At 46.0% G+C, this 18,404-nt stretch overlaps 1 protein-coding gene across 2 annotated transcripts in view; it reads left to right on the top strand.

Moving 5' to 3' along the window:
• The first annotated feature begins 8,903 nt into the window (after window positions 1-8,903).
• LOC108938588 (transducin-like enhancer protein 4) overlaps window positions 8,904-18,404 on the top strand; it is a 62,431-nt gene continuing 52,930 nt past the window's right edge. For both annotated transcript variants that reach the window (XM_029259327.1, XM_029259326.1), the window contains exons 1-4: window positions 8,904-9,714; window positions 10,151-10,248; window positions 11,383-11,446; window positions 12,112-12,156. In XM_029259327.1, coding sequence (XP_029115160.1) covers window positions 9,670-9,714; window positions 10,151-10,248; window positions 11,383-11,446; window positions 12,112-12,156 — 252 coding nt within the window. In that variant the 5' untranslated portion in view covers window positions 8,904-9,669. The remainder of the gene's footprint in view (window positions 9,715-10,150; window positions 10,249-11,382; window positions 11,447-12,111; window positions 12,157-18,404) is intronic.

Here is an 18,404-nt window from a genome sequence, read left to right as displayed (position 1 = left end):
GTACCTTTCGCATTCCTCCTCCCTTGTGCTACACAGCAGTGTTCTGTGAAAGCCTCCATGTCTTTGTTCTGACTGAAATACCAATATTTTGTTGGCTCGTGTGCTTCCCTGCCAGACCTCCTCAATCACTTGCTCCAAGACGTCGATCTCACAGACCCCCGCACCCCGGTGTCGGTGTGAGTGTCAGCTCTTCTTCCCTGCATCTCGCACCCCCCCACTCCTCCTAGAGCCCAGCGTCAGTCCCAAGCCTCCCTCATCAGCCTAGAGCCCTGGAGTACTAGAAGCTGCCATGTGATGCCTCTTCACACCTGCATGCAGGTGTCACTCAAAGAGGGTCCCACCCTCTTGCGCTGAAACCTTTTTCAGGAGATGAGGTGAAAGAGCAGTGAGGCCACTGGGCTACATGTGGGTCTGGACCCCACACGGTAAAGGTCTCTGACCCCCGACCTCTGCAGAAGGTTTACAGAAAGGCAGAGAGGGCTGGGGCTCGGTCCAGTCGCCGGCTACACAAAAGCTCTATAAGCGCACTTGTTTCATCTCAGAGCTTCGGCACGACCCGCTCTTTCTGAAAGCTCTTTGGATGAATGTTGTCTTAGGTGTAAAAACGGGAAAAAAAACTGCGAACGTATCCCTGAACGTACCTCCTTTTGATTTTAAGAGTGTTTTGTTCATAAATCGAATCCCAAATCCTCCAAAGTGGGAAGAGGTGAACAAATAAATCAGCTACGAGTTTAATGAAAAATTACGAGGGAAAGTAATTACTTTCTTTCATTTAAATCAAATACTTTGATCAACGGCTTCTCTGCCTTTCATTAACTTCCGTGGGAACGGATGTTTGCGCGTCTTGCGCTCGGGGTGCGGCGGCGGCGGCGGCGGGGCTGTACGTCGTTTCCGAGGCGCGAACGCACATGTGTACGTGTGCGTGTGCAGCGACTAACGCAGACGTGCGTTTAAGAAAGTTACCAGTGTGCGCGCAGAGCCTCGAACGCGGCCGAGGCCGCATCATGCGGCGCATGCGTCCGCTTGCGGATCCCACGAGAGTCCTTGCGCGCGCTTCTCAGTGGGTGTGCGCGAATGTGGGCGACCGGTGCTGGCGTGTCAGCGTCGGTGTGTTCATCATGTCCGTGTGGCGGCGCGTGAATGCGGGAGTGCGTACATTTGATTTGTGGCGCGTGTGCTGTGTTGGCTGTGGCAGTAGGTGTGCGTATCGGGGCCTCGATGCGCGTCTGCTTGTATACGCGTGCGGCACGACGTCTGTGCGTTCGCATGTCCGCGTGTGGTTCGTATGAGGCGTGTCGCACGCTCGTCGAGTTGCGGGAGGCGGCCGCCCGTGTGCGACTGGAGCGAGAGCCCAACTCCAGCCGGAGCGGAGGAGCAGCTCAGATGCAGATAAGATTAGGTGACATATGTAAGGGCCAAGATAGGCAGTCCGAGCTGGGAGGATCAGCACGACCAAACCCGTGTTAATGGCGCCCTCCTGTTTTACCTAATCCCAGACGCTGCCACCCAGCCTCCCTCCATCTCAACTCCAGATAAGCTGATCCACACCGAATTATCTGCCCACTATCTCTGCTGCATCAGTCAGAAAATGAAGTTTCTCAAAAAACTGCCTCAAAATCCCCGGGCTCGCAAATGAGAATCCTGCAGGAAGGATCTTTATGTATTCCGCGACTCCGCGGAAAGACGGTCCTTGTGAAAAAAGCCAATAAGCCAGCGACAGATGCACCGCTACTGGGCCACGCTGACTGACAGCCTGCCATATAAAGCTCCCCTCACTTGACATTTAGGTTTCATAAGGTCTGGTACAAAGAAATGGTGTGAAAGCGGGACAAAAATAATAAAGTCATGGAAGTAAATAAATCTGTTTTGTACCAGGCCGGGGGACATTATGGGAAATGCTTTGTCTGGAATTTAACGCTCAAGATATGTTAATCGAATAACGCCACAGCAGTGTTCGGTCCGTTTTTTTTTTTTTTTTTTTTAACCTTTAGAATGAATACCGTTACTGCAGGTGTGAGCAGACGTGGCTTTTGCACGGTGGATTTTTTTTTTTTTTTTTACCGCTTGCGAGTTCTGGGTAACTGCGTGCGAGAGCGCATCCGCACTGTCGTGTGTGAGATGCTGTGTGAGTATTATAGTGCCGCCGCTTTGTCCGATGCCGCAGAATGCAGTGTGCGACGCAGCGTGGGAGTGTGTGTCGAGCGCAGCCGCTGTCTCCGGAGTCACGCAATGCGCGCGATATGAAGTGTGTGAGAGTGCGGCCGATTTTTTCTTTTTTCTTTCTTTTTTTTTTTTTTTTTTTCCCGTGCCACACAATGTGTGTGAGACGGTGTGCGTTACAGCGCTGCTGCTTCGTCCGACGTCACCGAGCGCTGCCTCCAGGAGCCGTCCGAAAAAAAAGAAAAAGGCCGGCTCTCCGCGGCCTGATCTCATATCTTAAGCGCTTTAGGAAACGCAGAGTAGGAACCGTGCGAATCACGAGCTCTTTACGTGCTTTTGTGTACATTCCTTCGCCGCGGTCCACGATAGCGGTTATTCTCAGCTCTCTGTACTTACATTGTGTGCATAATTACATTCACATTTTACTTTTCGAAATCTCCTTGATCTGGATGATGTCTTATTTCCTTCAAACCTGTCTTTTTGTTGTAGCGTGCACTCCAAATGACAAAGCGCAGCTTCCGCTGTTCTAGCTCGCCGCCAGGCACTGCCGGAGATGCCCTTGTGATTTTTTTCCATAATGCCATTGACCAGAATGTGGCGTGTAAGTCTTTTGTGTGGCCTATTTTCATATGGAACTTCATCTTTGTTTGCGCTTCAGAAAGATTTTTCATTCAGGCCTATCGGACCTTTATTAATCCATAGTTACGGACGATATTCCGGGCATGAACGGAGCACAGGAGCAGCCATTAGGGAGCAGCAAGGTGGATTTTCACGATTTGAAGCTTCCAACCTGTCATAATTATAACGCGATAGAGAGCGAGACAGAACCGTGTATTGCAAACGCTCGAAGGTCATAACCATTCAGAGCATATTACTTTTTGCTCTGCATTTGCCTCAAACCAAACTCGTATTGTTTTTAGACTACGGATGTTGACTCTTGCTGGATGGTCGCGGCATCTCTTGACTTGACGCCGACGTCGCGAGTCCTGCTCGGACCGCTAAAAACGCTCGCGGCTCCCTCGCAAATAAATGGCAAAAAACTGGAAGTCTTTATTCGCCGTGCGGTTTAATTAGCGGGTCACGAGTTCGTTTCCTGTAGACTTGAATTAATGATGACCCATTAATGAAGCATCGCTTAATCTGCGAAGACAAATGCTTCAATTAAGTGAAACTGCTGCAGGAGGCCTGTAGTTCCCCCTGAGGGCAGCAGAGGGGGCTCGTTGCGGCCCCGCTCACCGCAGCTCTTGTGGCCGTGCCGCAAAGCCTGGTCTAGACACAAAGAGGAGAATAAACATTCCCCTGACCTGAAGATAGTGTTTGTGACAACTGCTGAACCGGAAATGGTGTTTACAGAGCGTAACTAGAGCTGCGGTCATGGGCAGAGGAGATCGCTCCCGACAAGCACAATCTATTGCAGTCTTTAGCTGCGGGTTAGTCCAGGAGGTGACCCCCCGCCGAGGGTAGCCGGCGATTGGTGCGAGCGGCCCCCACTGAACGGGGAGAGAGAGCGGCGGAGCAGGGGAACGGAGGCAGAGGAAAGAAGAGAGAGGGGAGGCGAGGGAGAGACCCGGCAGTCCGGAAAAGGCCCGTGACCCAAGCAAGACCGCGGATGAGGATGCTGCTGATGCTGCTGCCCGCAGCTTCGGCCCCTTGCTTTAACCGGCCGCGGGTACGAGGACGGAAGGTTGCTGGGTTAATGCAGCCCCGCGGAGCGGTGCTGCGCTGTCCGTTGCCACGTCCCAGCTTCTTCCCCATGGTGCCCAGGTGCCGTAGCCATCCTGCCAAACACACTCCCTCAGCACAACTGCTTGGGGATCCGAAGTACAGACGCTCCTCGACTTAAATGCTTCGACTTACGATTTTTCGACTTTACCATGGTGAGCTGGCGATAGACATTCAGTAGAACCTGTACTTCGAATTTTGAATTTAGATTTTTTTCCCGGGCAACTGATATGCGGTGTGATACTCTCTCGTGATGCTGGGCAGCGGCAGCAATCCGCATCTCCCGGTCTGTCACGCGGTCGTTATACAGATAGATACCCCCCGATCTACGTTGTGTTTTGCGCATCCATAAGGTCACAGAAACACCCATCTGCGTCTCCTGCTACTGGTGGGAAGAAGAAGAGGAGGGCAATTACTGTTGAGGAGAAACCCAAGATAATTGCCCAGCATGAAGGCGGCAAGTCCGTAATGGCCATCGCATATATGCTAGGCTATGATGTTCGGTAGGGTTAGGTGTATTAAATGCATTTTCGACTTACGATATTTTCGACTCACAATGGGTTTCGCGAAACGTAACCCCGTCGTAAGTAGGGGACCACCTGTACTGTTTTCCTTCTTTGATTGATGTCGGTCCCCAGTTATTAGTCACAATAATCACGTTGTTAATGATGATCTGATAACCGTAAAGCAGACAAAATGATTCTCTGGCTCTGTGTGACAGAAGTCTCTCTCAATCTCTCTTTTTCCCTCAAGAGAGGAGAAAAACACTACATATTTGCACATATAACATGGTGACTTAGTCCACTTGTAGCCTGTAGCAAAATGGAGAGAGTCTCTGCCATCTCTAATGAACTTATCTTATTTCTAGGTAGTGGAATACTAGTGAACTTCGAAAGCACAGCAGTACAAAGCGGTCACTGTCTCAGAAAGTAGACGGTCGCACGTGTGGTACAATAAACAGTGATCCGCAAGGCGTAAATAAACAATGGGTTGAGAAAGCAGCTCTGTCGATGATCACAAGGACACTTTGTTCCTCAGCACACGCAGCGAATTGTAAAGAGCGCTCTTCCAAAGGGAAATCATATATTATAGAGGGGTGACAAAGCTTGATGGATTGGTAGGGGGTTGGTTCTGTAAGCCACATTATCAATGTTTTCTTCTTTGTCTTATGTCTGGCTGCAGTCCAGAAGGTTTATTTGAACAGGCCCCACACTAAGACCACTGGGATGGAAGCAGGAAGTTGCTGGCTGCTGGTGGAGGATGCAGTTTCACAGACGCGTTATCACTTAACCCCTGCTTTGATTGGCGGTTTGATATGACAGGTTGTATTTTTAGCCGCTTCTCGGATAAGGGGTTTATTTACCGAGCCGTCCCCGGTCCCACCGCCGAGCGGAGTAATTGATACTTGGTGACCCACCTTTGACGTTCTGAGGGCAATGGCTGATCGTTTAAGACAGTTTTAATGGTTTACACCTCCTACAGCTTGGATTGGAATGGGACCACACAGGCTTGGCTTGATGTGTCTCGCCGACTGTTACAGACGTTTGGTTAACCTGATCCCCGTCCTGCGATAGAGAACAGGTAGAGCAGGAGCAGGAGCAGGAGCGGGGCGCTATTAAACCCTGAACTCCTGTCACAGGAACTCGAACAAAATGGCCCCTCTTTTCTTTTTTCTTGCAGGATATTTATTACCATGCCACCGAAGGGGTTTCATCTTACAGGACCATGGTAAAATTATGTCTGGGATCACCGAGTGTCTTTAGTTTACAGATGGCGGGATCTGGTGACAGCTGGCACAAGAGTTTCAAATCATAAAATGCAAGCCTATAATACGTACCTTTTAAATGCACACGAATGAGAAAAATCGTAAGTCACACTGGATAGGGGAGTCGGCCAAATAAAGGAATATTTTTAGCGAGTGAGTTGGAAGCAGTATGGTTTAAGCTATAAAGTACTTAGCTGGAAAAAAAAAACACAAGAAACTACATTAAAGTGCATTTAATTTTATTTTCACTTTTTTACATGTAAAGTTGTACCAAGTTTTTCATTTTATAATGAAGATCATTTCATTTTTATATACAGTAACTTTTACCACCAATGCATGTAGAGCAGAGAAAGACAATGGGAGCACTTTGAATCTTTTTGCTAAAAACAACAAAACACATAAATGGCATATTAACAGAAGTGATCTATTAACACACAGCCTGTGTTTATTTGAAAATGTTTTGTGAGATGTTTATTTGGTGGAGAGCATTTGAGTAACCTATGCGTGTACATTGAGGAAACACATCGGGACTTACCATGGTAAGTAAGTACATAGAAAGAGCTCTGTTTGCCTTAACACAGACAGTAGATCTTAGGGAAAAAAAAGGTAGGGGACAGTTTTTTTTTGTTTTTTTTTTTTGTTTTTTGGCCATTGTAAGTTTATCTTTTTCTCTCCATCCAATACAGAGACATGCTCAAACATCCCTCCTTGTGACCAACACACATACTTTGCAGTACATTACTGATTTCTTTTATTAGTGGAAGAAAAGTAAAAAAAAAAATAAGTGCATACTCCTGCAAGAGACATCGATAGTGTTATCATTAAAAATGACTATCAGAAACTTTTCACATCATGCTGCTGGTTATGTGCACAAAAAGAAAAGAGGTTTCTCCAGGTTCTAGGCATCGATTTAGCGCCTGATTTAAACACCTCCTGTTCCTGCGGCTCTTAGAATAACAGGTGGCATCTGTCTTGACATTGTTTGCATATCAAGTTTTTCTGTGCCATGTCTTAAAATAGCTCCCGACATAGTACCATTTGACAGCAAAAACAACAATTACATGAAATGTAGTAAAGAACCCCCCCCCCCCCAAAAAATATCATTACAAGAGGGGAGTTTAAATGTCGCACACAACAAATCACAACTATTGCACTGCTCAATTATCATGATCTCTCTCTGTCTGTGTGTGTGTGTGTGTGTGTGTGTGTGTGTGTGCGTAAAACGCATTTCTTTTTCCGAGGAGCCACCGCCGTCAGCACGCGAGCAGGGCCAGGCACCAATATACATTCAAATTGATAGGAAGAGCGCTTCCTCGTCGGGGACAGGCCACGTTAGCTCTCCCACATCTCCTACACGGAAGCGCCTTCATTCTTTAATTTATCTCCATCCCTCACAGGTGGAGGAATATGCGAGGCACATCCAAGGGCAGAAATCCAAGTGGGAGAAATCATTCGGTTCTGAGTGACTGAGGGAGCCAAAGATCCACTAACCGCTCTTTCGGCGATGCTCAGCAGCACGGCGGCACAGCGAGTAGCGCTGCTGTCTCACAGCGCCTGGGTGGTGCGAGAGGATGTGGGTTTGATCCCGGCTCAGCCTGTGTGGAGTTTGCATGTTCTCCCCGTGTCTACCTGGGTTTCTTCTGGGTGCTCTGGTTTCCTCCCACAGTCCAAAGACATGCTGTTCAGGTTCCCCATAGTGTGTGAGTGACCCAGGGAGAGTGTGTTCCACTTATGTATGGATAAGTGACCCATTGTAAGTAGTGTATCTAGCAGTGTAAGTCACCTTGGTGAATAAGGTGTGTGGGCTCATAATACTACATAGTATCCATTGTAAGGTGCTTTGGAGAAAAGTCTCTGCTAAGTGAATAAATGTAAATGACACTCCTGTCCAAGACAATATGATTTCAGATAAGCTGTTTTTCAATTACTTGCCCATTTTATACTGATGGGTACTCTTATTAGTATCACTTCGGCGTAAGTAACACGGTCTAGGGTCCAAGAGAAGTGGGATTCGAACCATGAAAAGCGCGAGTACAACAAGGCAACAGCCGTAAACACCCGTCCCGCTCCGGCTCGCTGCTCCGGATTGAACAGGTCGAGCTGTATTTACCAACCTTTCCCACTGCCGCTTTTCTGGAAAAACGCTGTAAACCTGCGCCCGCTGTGGTCAAGGTGTTATGAATGCAGATCCGAACCGGGCCGGACCGGCCAGCCGTGTATCGTTCGCGGGGATTAATAGCTGGGACGCGGGGGGGCGGCGGGTCTTTTTTAAGAAATTATTATTTGCGCTTCAAATACAATTCAAAGACAGCCCGCAACAAGTAACTGAGAAAAGACGACATATAATATATAATTCTGTCATGTATTGCAGAAAATACGGCTTTTGAGTTCGAATCTTCAATCAGAAATTTAATATTTAAAAAAAATAACCTAGCTGTTAACACTGGGTAAATAAACAGCTAAATTCTTATATAAAGTAATTTTATATGGATCCGCTTTAATTGTGTTCTTGTTTAATCAACGTATTGTGGCATAAATGAAACTGTTATATTTTACACTTCTCCATTTGGTCATTTTTTTTTTCCGATTCTAGTTTTAGCTTTGCTCGCTGCCTCGCTTATGTTCTGGACTTCTCGATAGATTTTTGCTGATGCAGGTGAAAAAGGTTGTTGTCCCTTTAAGAGGACATTCAACACTAATTAACAAGAATTCCGAACGGTGTTAGTAGTCGACAAAGGACAGACGAAACAAAATGGGAGAGATTCACTTGTCGTTTCCACTTCCAGGGAGTGAAGTGACCCCACGTTACTTTGACTGACAGCTGAACAAATGTTACCCTTGTTCCCCGGCTCGCTGTGGAGAGCGTCATCAGAAAGGGGCGTGCTGCACGAGGCGGAGCGTCATGTCACATTGCGATTGGCTACTTTTTGACAGTACATCATGTCCCCACGTGGGATACAGGAAAAAGACTCCTCCTCTTAAATTCAATTGGTTCATGTAGAAATGATTGGCATTGGAATTGGGTACGTCCTTTATTGTTCTCTAAAACGATTGGTGTTCTTTAATACTCGCTCCTCCTTGAAGTCTACTGCCTAGCCTCTGAACTGCGCAGAGACACAAGGAAATTGTAGTTATTACGGGGAAAGGGTTTCTTTGAAAAAAGCGCCGTGTGATGGCTTTACTGACTACATTACCCAGAAACCGATGTGTGAGCTCGCCGTTTGTTATGAATATATAATATCATTTTAATGACTGCCTGCTTCTAAATTTGGTCAAAGAAGTCATACGGCAGCCTTGTTCTTAGAGCTTGAACGAGAGTGCTCGGCGGACGCTACCTCTCAATTCCACGGGATCCGAATCTGCTATCTCAGAATGTGCAAAATGGAAACCGACAATTTAAGACACATGCCATGCTGAAATAGGAATTCGATCGAGGACTAGACGGACTAACACATTAAAAACAAATTCGCTCGGAATTATGTCGACGAGGAAAAAGAGTATCCTACTGTACTGAGAGAAATTATAAATAGAATCGAAGAAAAAAAAAATTTTTTTTTTGCAACACGTAAGGATTACTTTTTAAAGACGGAACCAGAAGATCTCTTTCACAAAGGACTGGAGTCAACCCCCGTCTCGCACCTAAGATTCTGTACTGAACGCAGGCTAACAGGACGCTCGACGGAGACCTCGCTGGCCGCACAGACCACTCCTTGATAACTTCAGATTTCCACGGCGACGCGACGCGCCTTCCGTGAGCGAATTTCGGCGAGAGCATGTCGGAGCGCTGCGCGCGACGACACACCGCCCTGGGGTACCGAGTGGCGGCTCGCGGAGCGTAAGGGGCAGACGGCACGAGCCAGCGAGCGAGCCGAACGAAGCGGACGGCCGGGCGGGCGTCACGTCGTCGAGGCGCGCGCGGCGTAACTGACACTTTTTTTTTTTTTTTTTTTTTTTTTTTTTTTATACCCCCTCTTTATTTTTTTTTTTCGCTTATCGTGGAGGAACTAAAAAAGGCATTTTTGATGATTCGAGACTTGAGCAAGATGTACCCGCAGGCACGGCATCCGGTAAGTGTACCACATTTAAAAATTAAAAACCCCCCAACGCGGCCGTGTGTTGTGTTGTCAGTCTGAGTCAGTTCTCGAGCTGTGACTCGCGGTGAAACGGGGGGCTCTAAGCGGCCGTTCCCCGTGTCGGGCGCGGCGACAGTACTATTAATGGAGCGTGTCTGTGTGGGTGCGTGCGCGCGTCGCACCCGTGCCGCCCTCCGAAACTAGGCGCGCGCGGACCGGACTCGGACTCGGAGCTTGAGGACTCCACCTGCTCCGCGGCTGCTCTGCGGCCGTTCGTGAGTGAGTGTGACACGAAGTGCGCGGTCAGCGCCACCGTTGTTTTTCTCTCACAGGAAACTGACATGATTTTAGACACTGCTTGAATGTTTTCCCTCGCTCGCCAATAACTCGCAACCTCCACCCCCCCCCCTCCCCCGGCCCCCTGCCGCAGGCTCCTCACCAACCTGCTCAGCCCTTCAAGTTCACCATATCGGAGTCGTGCGACCGCATCAAGGAGGAGTTCCAGTTCCTTCAGGCTCAGTACCACAGGTGAGCTGCCCGTCCTCTCCGTCTCTCTCTCTCACACACACACACACACACACACACACACACACACACACACTCACTCGTCTTACAGGAATGTGTGGGGGGCAGCTTGTTGTCGCGTAGCGCTTAGCGCTACTCTCTCTGCCTTTGCTTGAACCCAAAGGTTTCAGGCTCGATTCTCACTTCCAGCTGTACCCTCGAGCAAGGTACTTACCCTAATAATTGTTCCAGTAAAATTACCCAACTGTGTAAATGGGCAAATAATTAAGTATTTTACAGTAATTCACTCTGGAGAAGTGTCGATAGTAATGTGTTACCCGTCACCGTGTCATTTGATTTGTACCTCATCATTGTCGCCTCACCTCACGCTCCGGTTACCGCCGGTATTCGTTGCCTCGTCTGTATGTCTGTGGTGAATAACTTAGTCAGTAACTCTTTGTGACAGTTTTGAAGCTTCGAGAACAAACACGGACCCGGCAATCCCTTTCTCATTCTTTTTTTTTTTTTTTTTTTTTTTTTTTTTTCCCCAAATGCCCCCGACCGAAAAGTATATGACAAGGTTAAGTGTTCGTGCTACGAAAAGTGTTGTGTGGGATGTTACACGTTCCCCTTTGTCGCTGTTCCACTGTTTTTGTTCATGTTAATTTTTTTGCCTCCATTGTGTTAGTATACAGAGCAAGGGCTTGGGTCAGTGTATATATAACATAATCGATAAAATCTGTGCTCTTGAAACATTGATTCATAGTGATACTTTTCACAGTAGTAGCCTACAAGTAGGGGAATTTAATTTCAGCGATGATGCCTTCTACTACAGCAACCACTGTAGCAGATGAAGAATACTGTCCTTTTTTCAGTCAAAATGTAGGAATAACTGCAGAACAAATTACTCATTATTGTCATGAGTTCCAGGTACAGCTGTCTCTATCAGGTTTCCTTTTCTGTGTACCTGTAGTGTTGAGAAATTGGGGGGTGGGCTGGTGTACCGTACTGAATATATTCCGTCAAAAACTCTGCCTTCCAGCTGTAGAAATGTAGCGATGGACAGCTGGGTTTGTAGTGTTTCCTTCGCTTGTCGAACGCGGGTCTGTGTGCCTTTGTGACTCAGAAATTTCAATTTGTGTGTTGCTTGTCTCGAAGCCTGAAGCTGGAGTGTGAGAAGCTGGCCAGCGAGAAGACGGAGATGCAGAGACACTACGTCATGGTGAGCTTTAATCGGCGGGAATGGCCTGGAACAACTGCCTCTTTTGCCCGATGGAAGATATTCCCGAGGTTTCAATGCAAATTGCGCAGACGCTGGCTCTGTGTTGTCCCACACTCCACCAAACTGACCGTAGTGTGATTTGATTCTTGTCATGGAAGCATCAGGGGTGTTTTTCCCCATGCCTTTTTTTTCTTTCTTTCTTTCTTTCTTTCTTTCTTTCTTTCTTTTTTTGGACTGGAGTAAATTGCATTAAAGTTAAGATGATAAAAATGGGTGCAAACTGTGGGAGAGGCACTGCAACTCCCTGTACACTGACCTTTTGTTTTTGCTAATACAAAGGCACCCTGGTCTAATGCAAAGACTGTTGTCGTTATACGGGCGGCATGAAGATGGTTATCCATCGGGTTTCATTTATTCTTGCGCATACCCATTGTTGTCAGCTGCATTTGTATGCGTTTTCTTGTTCATAATGTAGACATGGTATTTTTATTAAAATGCAAAAATAAGTCTGTGTGTAACTTCAGGCACTGAAACATAGTGGCTACAGTATCCACCATTTTGATGAAGTGCTGGTCCATCTTTAGAGGCATCTGTTTTTTGCTGCATTTTTTTTTTTTTTAAATCAGAAATGTAATTCTGTTCATGTTGGTTTTTTCTTTTTTCAGTACTACGAGATGTCTTACGGCCTCAACATTGAGATGCACAAACAGGTAGGTTTTGAAAGTCTTTACATTGCTGTTGTGTTTTAACATTTTATTCCCTTGTGACAAAGAGCTGTCATGCAGTGAATATTGATATGTACAGGCAGGGGTGCCAGCCAACAGTATAGGGCTAAAGAGCCTGTCTAAATCACGTTTCCTCAAAAGCAGGTGCCTTCAGTCGCTACACTCGGGTAGATGTGCAATGAAATAGGACTACTGCTGGAAATTGGGAGAGATGGGAAATGTTCATTCTGTTTCTGTGGAGTATAAAATATTGCTGATTTGAAGGACGGAAAACCTGATCGTTTTCTAAAAAGCTCTTTGTGCATGCATTTATAACGGCAAAGTGGTATTGCAAGAATCTGGAGTTGTTTTGTTTTCCATCCGTTCCTCGTTGTGGATGGGCATGTTTCTTACTGCTGTCATATCCCACCAGAGGCCTAGCTGAATGACATGAAAGTAATTGATGCTCAATTCATTTCTCCCTGTTGCTGTTGAGCATGCAGCATAGCTCCAGATGGGTGGTCTGCACCTCCCAGTCAATACTTGTCCAACTGGAATGGAAATCCTGGGTACTGCACCAGGTGATGCTCGGTTTGTTTAGTCAAATGTCACCCTTTTACTCCGTTTTGCTTTAAACCACCTTCGGTTTTATCCATTTGGCAAATATTTTGTCAATATTTTAATGTTAAGTCAGAATACCTTGAGTACAGGTTTACACTTTGTTTTCTATTTAGCTAATGCTTTTATTTACCCATTTGTACTGCTGGGTCATTTTACTGGAGTCATTTAAGGTAAGCATCTTGCTCAAGGTAGCAGTAGGTAGGATTCGAAAAGGCGACCTTCGGCTCTGAAGGCAAGTTTTAACCTCTGCTCAACAGTCTCCAGGTTTATTTATATTTTTATTTGTTGTCTGGATTCTTAGGAGCCACTTATTGTTTCTGTACTGTTGGCCATTATTTGTTTCTGTTAGTTGTCAAAAGAAAATCTTTTCCTTGAAACCTGAAATTAATCAACAATGTGGCTTTGTACACAAATTCTTTGACCTTGTTAATAGCGGCTGGGTAATGTCAGGCTTGTTTCTGTATATGTGGTGATTTGTTTGTGTGTGTGTTTTTTTTTTTCTTTTTAAAAAATTTTTTTTTTTTTTTAATTTTTATTTTATTTTATATTATAAAAAATTCGACATAAACCGACACAGCCGTTGTTTGTGAGCCTGTTGGGCAATATGCACGCAGCATGTTTGAAGACAGCAGAGCGCAAGGGAGTGGGGATAGGGGTTGGGGGCATCTTCTGAAAAGGACTCTGAGCTTTCATGCTCGGTATGTGAGCGTGCTGAGTGTCCTCAAAGGCCATTGCATGAGAAGGGGGTATCAAGACATGTCTATTATGGCCTCTTCCTCACTGAGAATGTAAAATATGCTGTATCACCACCCCCTGGCCATTTGGAGGGGACCTGGAGCAGTGTGAGCATTTTCTCCTAGTTGTCCTTGACCCAAGTTAAATAATATAGTTCCAATAAAAATAATATCCTGGCTTCAGGAACAGAGAGGCAAAATTAAGCTTATGTCAGTGGATAAATGTGCCAGCCCATCATTGCACACCCATACAGACAGATGCACTCAGCTGTGTACGCGTACGATCACGTACACAGTTGGGTGCACAAACGCGTTAGCCTCAGACACTAACGCTCAGTTCTTTCTAAGCACAAGGGCACGTCTGTGATTATTTGTTTTCTTAGGCACTCAGCCTCAGTCGCTGTGCTCCCTGGCTGCCTTGTAACAGGAAGCAGGCTCTAATCCAGGGAGATAGCCCTTCCCTGTGGTGTTGGTGGCCCAAGCCAAGGAGATCAGGTTCCTCTGTATTCACTACTTACATCTGCCTTCCTCCTGGGAGGGGAGGCCCCCTGGGGAAACTGGGGGGGGGGTTGCTAGTAATTGGTGACCCTGACATTTGAGTCTTGCGCCTTGGTTGTCTGATAAAAGCTTGAGTTCACATTAACGGTTGGTGGTCCTACTCCCCCCATCCTGTCCCCCATATTGGTCCTTTTTGTTATTTACTCGTACAGGGCGCAGGAAATGTACAGCAGAGAGAGGTATGAAGTCGCTCATTAACAGCTGTGCATAAGTAAATAGGTTTGTCTGGCATTTTGTTAGTGTGTAGGTGTGTGTGTTTTGCATCTGTTTGGGCGACTGCTCTGAGAAAAATGCTGTGACGCACTCATTCTGTTGGAGTCAGGGAAACGGTAGGAAATGATTTATGGAAGACAAGGACTCAGCAGTCAGCAGCCCTCTGTGTGGATGGTAATGAAGAGCCTCGATAAATTAAATCATTTACTCAAATAAAACACTGAATGTAGGCCTTCTTAAGATTAGGATGCTGTGTTTATCCCCCTTTCCCTTAAACCACTAGTAGCTGTCAAATGAAATATGGCGTCTCTTTAAATTCTGCCCGTCTTCTGCGCTCTCTGTTGCAGCAGAAGACATAACCTTAAATTTAATTGTTTTGCTCCGCCTCAGTGAAACTCCTGGTTCAGGCTAATGTCAATTTCAGGTCTGAGGCCTGGTTGCGGCGGTCTTGCTGAAATATTAATTGAATAGAAATGAAAGGACCCAGGCTGCCGGGCTGGTGGGCTATGGCCGTAGCCCCCGCCAGCCCAGCGGTAAATGATGATAGATGGCATCAGCAGGCCTTTTAGCAAAGCTGTGAGAGCCGTGGAGGGGGGATGGCTGTATGGATCTGCATTATATCTGATGCCCTCCGGCACCAAGTGGATTGCCAATACTGCTTGTTTAGCATTTTCTTTGGGCAATAGGAGCATTGATTTTTTTTTTTTTTTTTTTTAGTATTATTGTCATTTATTTTGTGTGTGTGTGTGTGTGTGTGTAATATATATATACACACACACACACACACACACACACACACACACACACACGATTTCCCCTGTCTGCAAGGAAAGGCCTCATTTTCAAGTATGAAGCGTATTGCAGCCTGTTGAAGGGAAACAGGGTTGAGGAGGCCTGACGGATTCCGGTCAGACAACTGAAATAAAGAACAGTGTCATCAAAGTGTGACCGAGTAGAGAGGTGGAACTGAAGAGGGAGGAGAAAGGTGGTGGGGGTGGGGCAGAAGCGGATGGGTGAGCAGTGGGGAGCAAAGCAATTTGCTGCTATTAATTTTTCTGTCCTGGACAGCAAATCAATGGGTATCCACTCTGACTGCTTGAGAAAGCTCTGTCCAGGGCAGATAGTGGAATGGTACGGCACAGGGAATAAGCAGGGCTGGCCATAAGGAGATGCGAGTTAATGTGTAAATAAGTAGAACAGTGGCCGATTCCATGCTGAGGGAGCACAGAATAATTAAGTAGCAGGAGGTAATAAAGTAAGTGCTGCTGAGGAGGAGGAATGTGTGCAAGCTGACGGGGGGGTGTGTGCACGCGTGTGATTGATTGTGCTGCAAGGCACTATGTATTTACACGTGCCTTACTCTAGGGGTGAATGACTTTAACAAGTTGATTAATGGACAATGAAGAGATGCTAATCATGTAGTTTAATAACAGCTGATGGGACTTTTGCTCTCCGCTCTGATTGATTTGCAGTCAATGCGATACGAAGTCTGGCTCACACAGCATAGTTTGTAAATGCTATGTGCAGACAGTGATACGTAAACAGTATGATGATGATGAGGAGGAACGGTGTGCCAGACTGCAGAACTCAATTACAATATAGTTGCGATATGGAAGTTAGGAATATATAAGAATGTGAGAAGATGGGGGGGGGGGGGGGGGGGTGTCTTCAAATGAGACCAACCTTCCTTTTCCATTTCAGAGGAAACTTGTGGGGTTATTTATCAACAGCAGGAAAGGTAGCAATAGTGAGGAGGAGGTGCTCTGTGTGGATGCACAGATAAGCTTTCAGACTGAGATGGATGACCGTCCCCTCCCTGCCCCGGGCTCTAGTTCTGGGTATGGTATACCCTTTGCAGCTGACCCTGCATCATTACAGTCTTTCAGGTTGTAATGCTTGAAGTTGGCAGGACAATCCATAGTTGTTCAGAGCAGAAAATATTGATCTGCTCTTTCTTGTGATTTGTACACTACTAGATGGCATAACAGAAGGGTTGTGTCAATGACTGGAAGGTCCTGGAAGATGTTGCTGTGAATGGTGGAACTGCAGTGTAGATGTGTATAAATTGGTATGGGTCCTCCTCTGTGGCAGTTGTGTGTGGTACATGTCCATTGTGGGCATGTTGTGAACTTAGGTTTAATCAAATCAGTGTTCTGTACATGATGGTCAAGGAACTGTGCTGAAACAAATGAAATGGTCATTCATCTCTGATTTAAGGACATTTTTATCATGGCATATTTCAGTGTCTGAACAATATCCCACTGTTACTGTGGGGAAATAAACAACTAGGAGCAGGAAACCTAAAACCTCAGCTGCCCTTTCAGCTCACAAGGGTGACTTACAACTTGCAGGAGGGCAACGTCTTTGAGAGCACCGACACAACCAGTGCCTTCCTTTTGGTGTCACTTTGTGGATTCGATTTGTTTAGGGATTATGTTCAAGTCACAGTGATGGACGTTCATTAATTATTCATCTTTTCCTGGGCTTTGTGAGGTGGGGGGGGGGCGAAGCGGAAAGGGGCGTGTGTGTGGGAGCCAGAACGAGTGTGTGTTTATGGCGCTGGCTTCGGCTCTGGTTAACCACACTCTTCAGCACCATGTTTAGTGGCTTCAAGCACCAGTTCCTGTGTGACAGCATAGGCTAGAGCTGTGGTTTGCTGCCAGACAGCCTTAAGACATGAGGAAAAAATGTCTTTCAGTTTAGTTCTCCCCACCTTTTTAAAAAAAACTTCTTTGATGTTCCTCCTTTTTTGTTTATTTGGTGTTCTTTCTCTTGTAGCTGGAAGACCTTGGAAATGGAATGACTAATTGAAGATGTCTGTTTATAGATGGCGGTAGATTGTGTCAGTTTCAGCTATTTTCGGTCGCAGGAGAAGGCAGACTCATCAGGTTGCAGTTGCAGTAAATTTCCTGTTGTGTTTTACACTTGACTTGTTTTCATTTCCGAGGCGTGTTTGCTTGGAGCGCTGTGCTCCAGCACGTAGCAGCTAGGGCAGATAAGCATTCAGGGGCCGTTTGTCATGTGTCATGCACAGAGTCCTGGCACACACACAAGCTCCCCATCATCACCGCGAGTGTAACTGTGGTGATGCCTCCAAATGACGTTCGTAAGTCGCTTTGGGGAAAAGCGTCAGCTAAATGAATGAACGTAAATGACATTCCACTACATGTAAACCTTTGCCTTACATGACATAATATGCAGTATGGTTTCCTGTCATTAGTGCAGTGTTATGTTCAGTTCACTAGTAGTTTTTTTTTTTAAATACTTTAAAATTAATGCAAATTTTTTTTGCTTTATTTTATTAAAAAAATAGACTTGGTTATTGCTAGAGGGAGATGCACTATGATCAGCTGAAGCTGATGCTAAAGCTGTTGCGTTTGGACTTAAAGTTGCAAGTTTGAAACCCATCCTCTACTGTAGTACCCTTGAGCAAAGTACTTACCCTAAATTTGGAATTTCTGCAGTAAAAAAAAAAAAAAATGACTCAGCTGTATAAATAGTTTTAAGTAGCTTTGCATTGCAAGTTGCTTCGGAAAAAACCAACCAATTTCAATAGCTGCTTTGTCCCAAGCCAGAGACATTGGGCGCAATGCTGAAGGGGTGGAGGGCACACCCAGAACAGGATGCCAGTCTATCACAAGGCCACAACTAGGTACCCAGGCACACAGCGGGGCAAAGGTATTGGAGCAATTGCAGGGCAAGCACCTTGCTCAAGGACACTACAGCTGGAGGCGGGGATCGAACCCGCAACCTTAGGAGCCAAAGGCAGCTGCTCCAACCACGACGCCACCAGCCACCTGCTTTGGAGAAAAGTGTCTGCTAAATAAATAAATGTAATGTAATTCCATTAAACGTCAAACTCCACTTACGCGTCTATTACTGAGTAGCTTCTCTTATGTCACACCTCAGTAATTCATTTATAAGTGACTTTACACCTTCTTATAACCTACTTGGTAAGGAAACAAATGTTGTTGTGATTTGGTAATTTAATTGAAATTTAAATTAATTACATGCAGCAACTTGTTTAAAATTTTCTGGTTCATATGGTGTGATGAGACATTGACTGTACCTAAAGAATCACGTGTCTACATCCAAACCTCTCCCATCTGTTGGTGTAACGAACTCTTT

The sequence above is a fragment of the Scleropages formosus genome, chromosome 17 (assembly GCF_900964775.1).
Source record: "Scleropages formosus chromosome 17, fSclFor1.1, whole genome shotgun sequence".
Classification (NCBI taxonomy): Eukaryota; Metazoa; Chordata; class Actinopteri; order Osteoglossiformes; family Osteoglossidae; genus Scleropages; species Scleropages formosus.
This window is presented reverse-complemented; position numbering and strand designations above follow the sequence as displayed.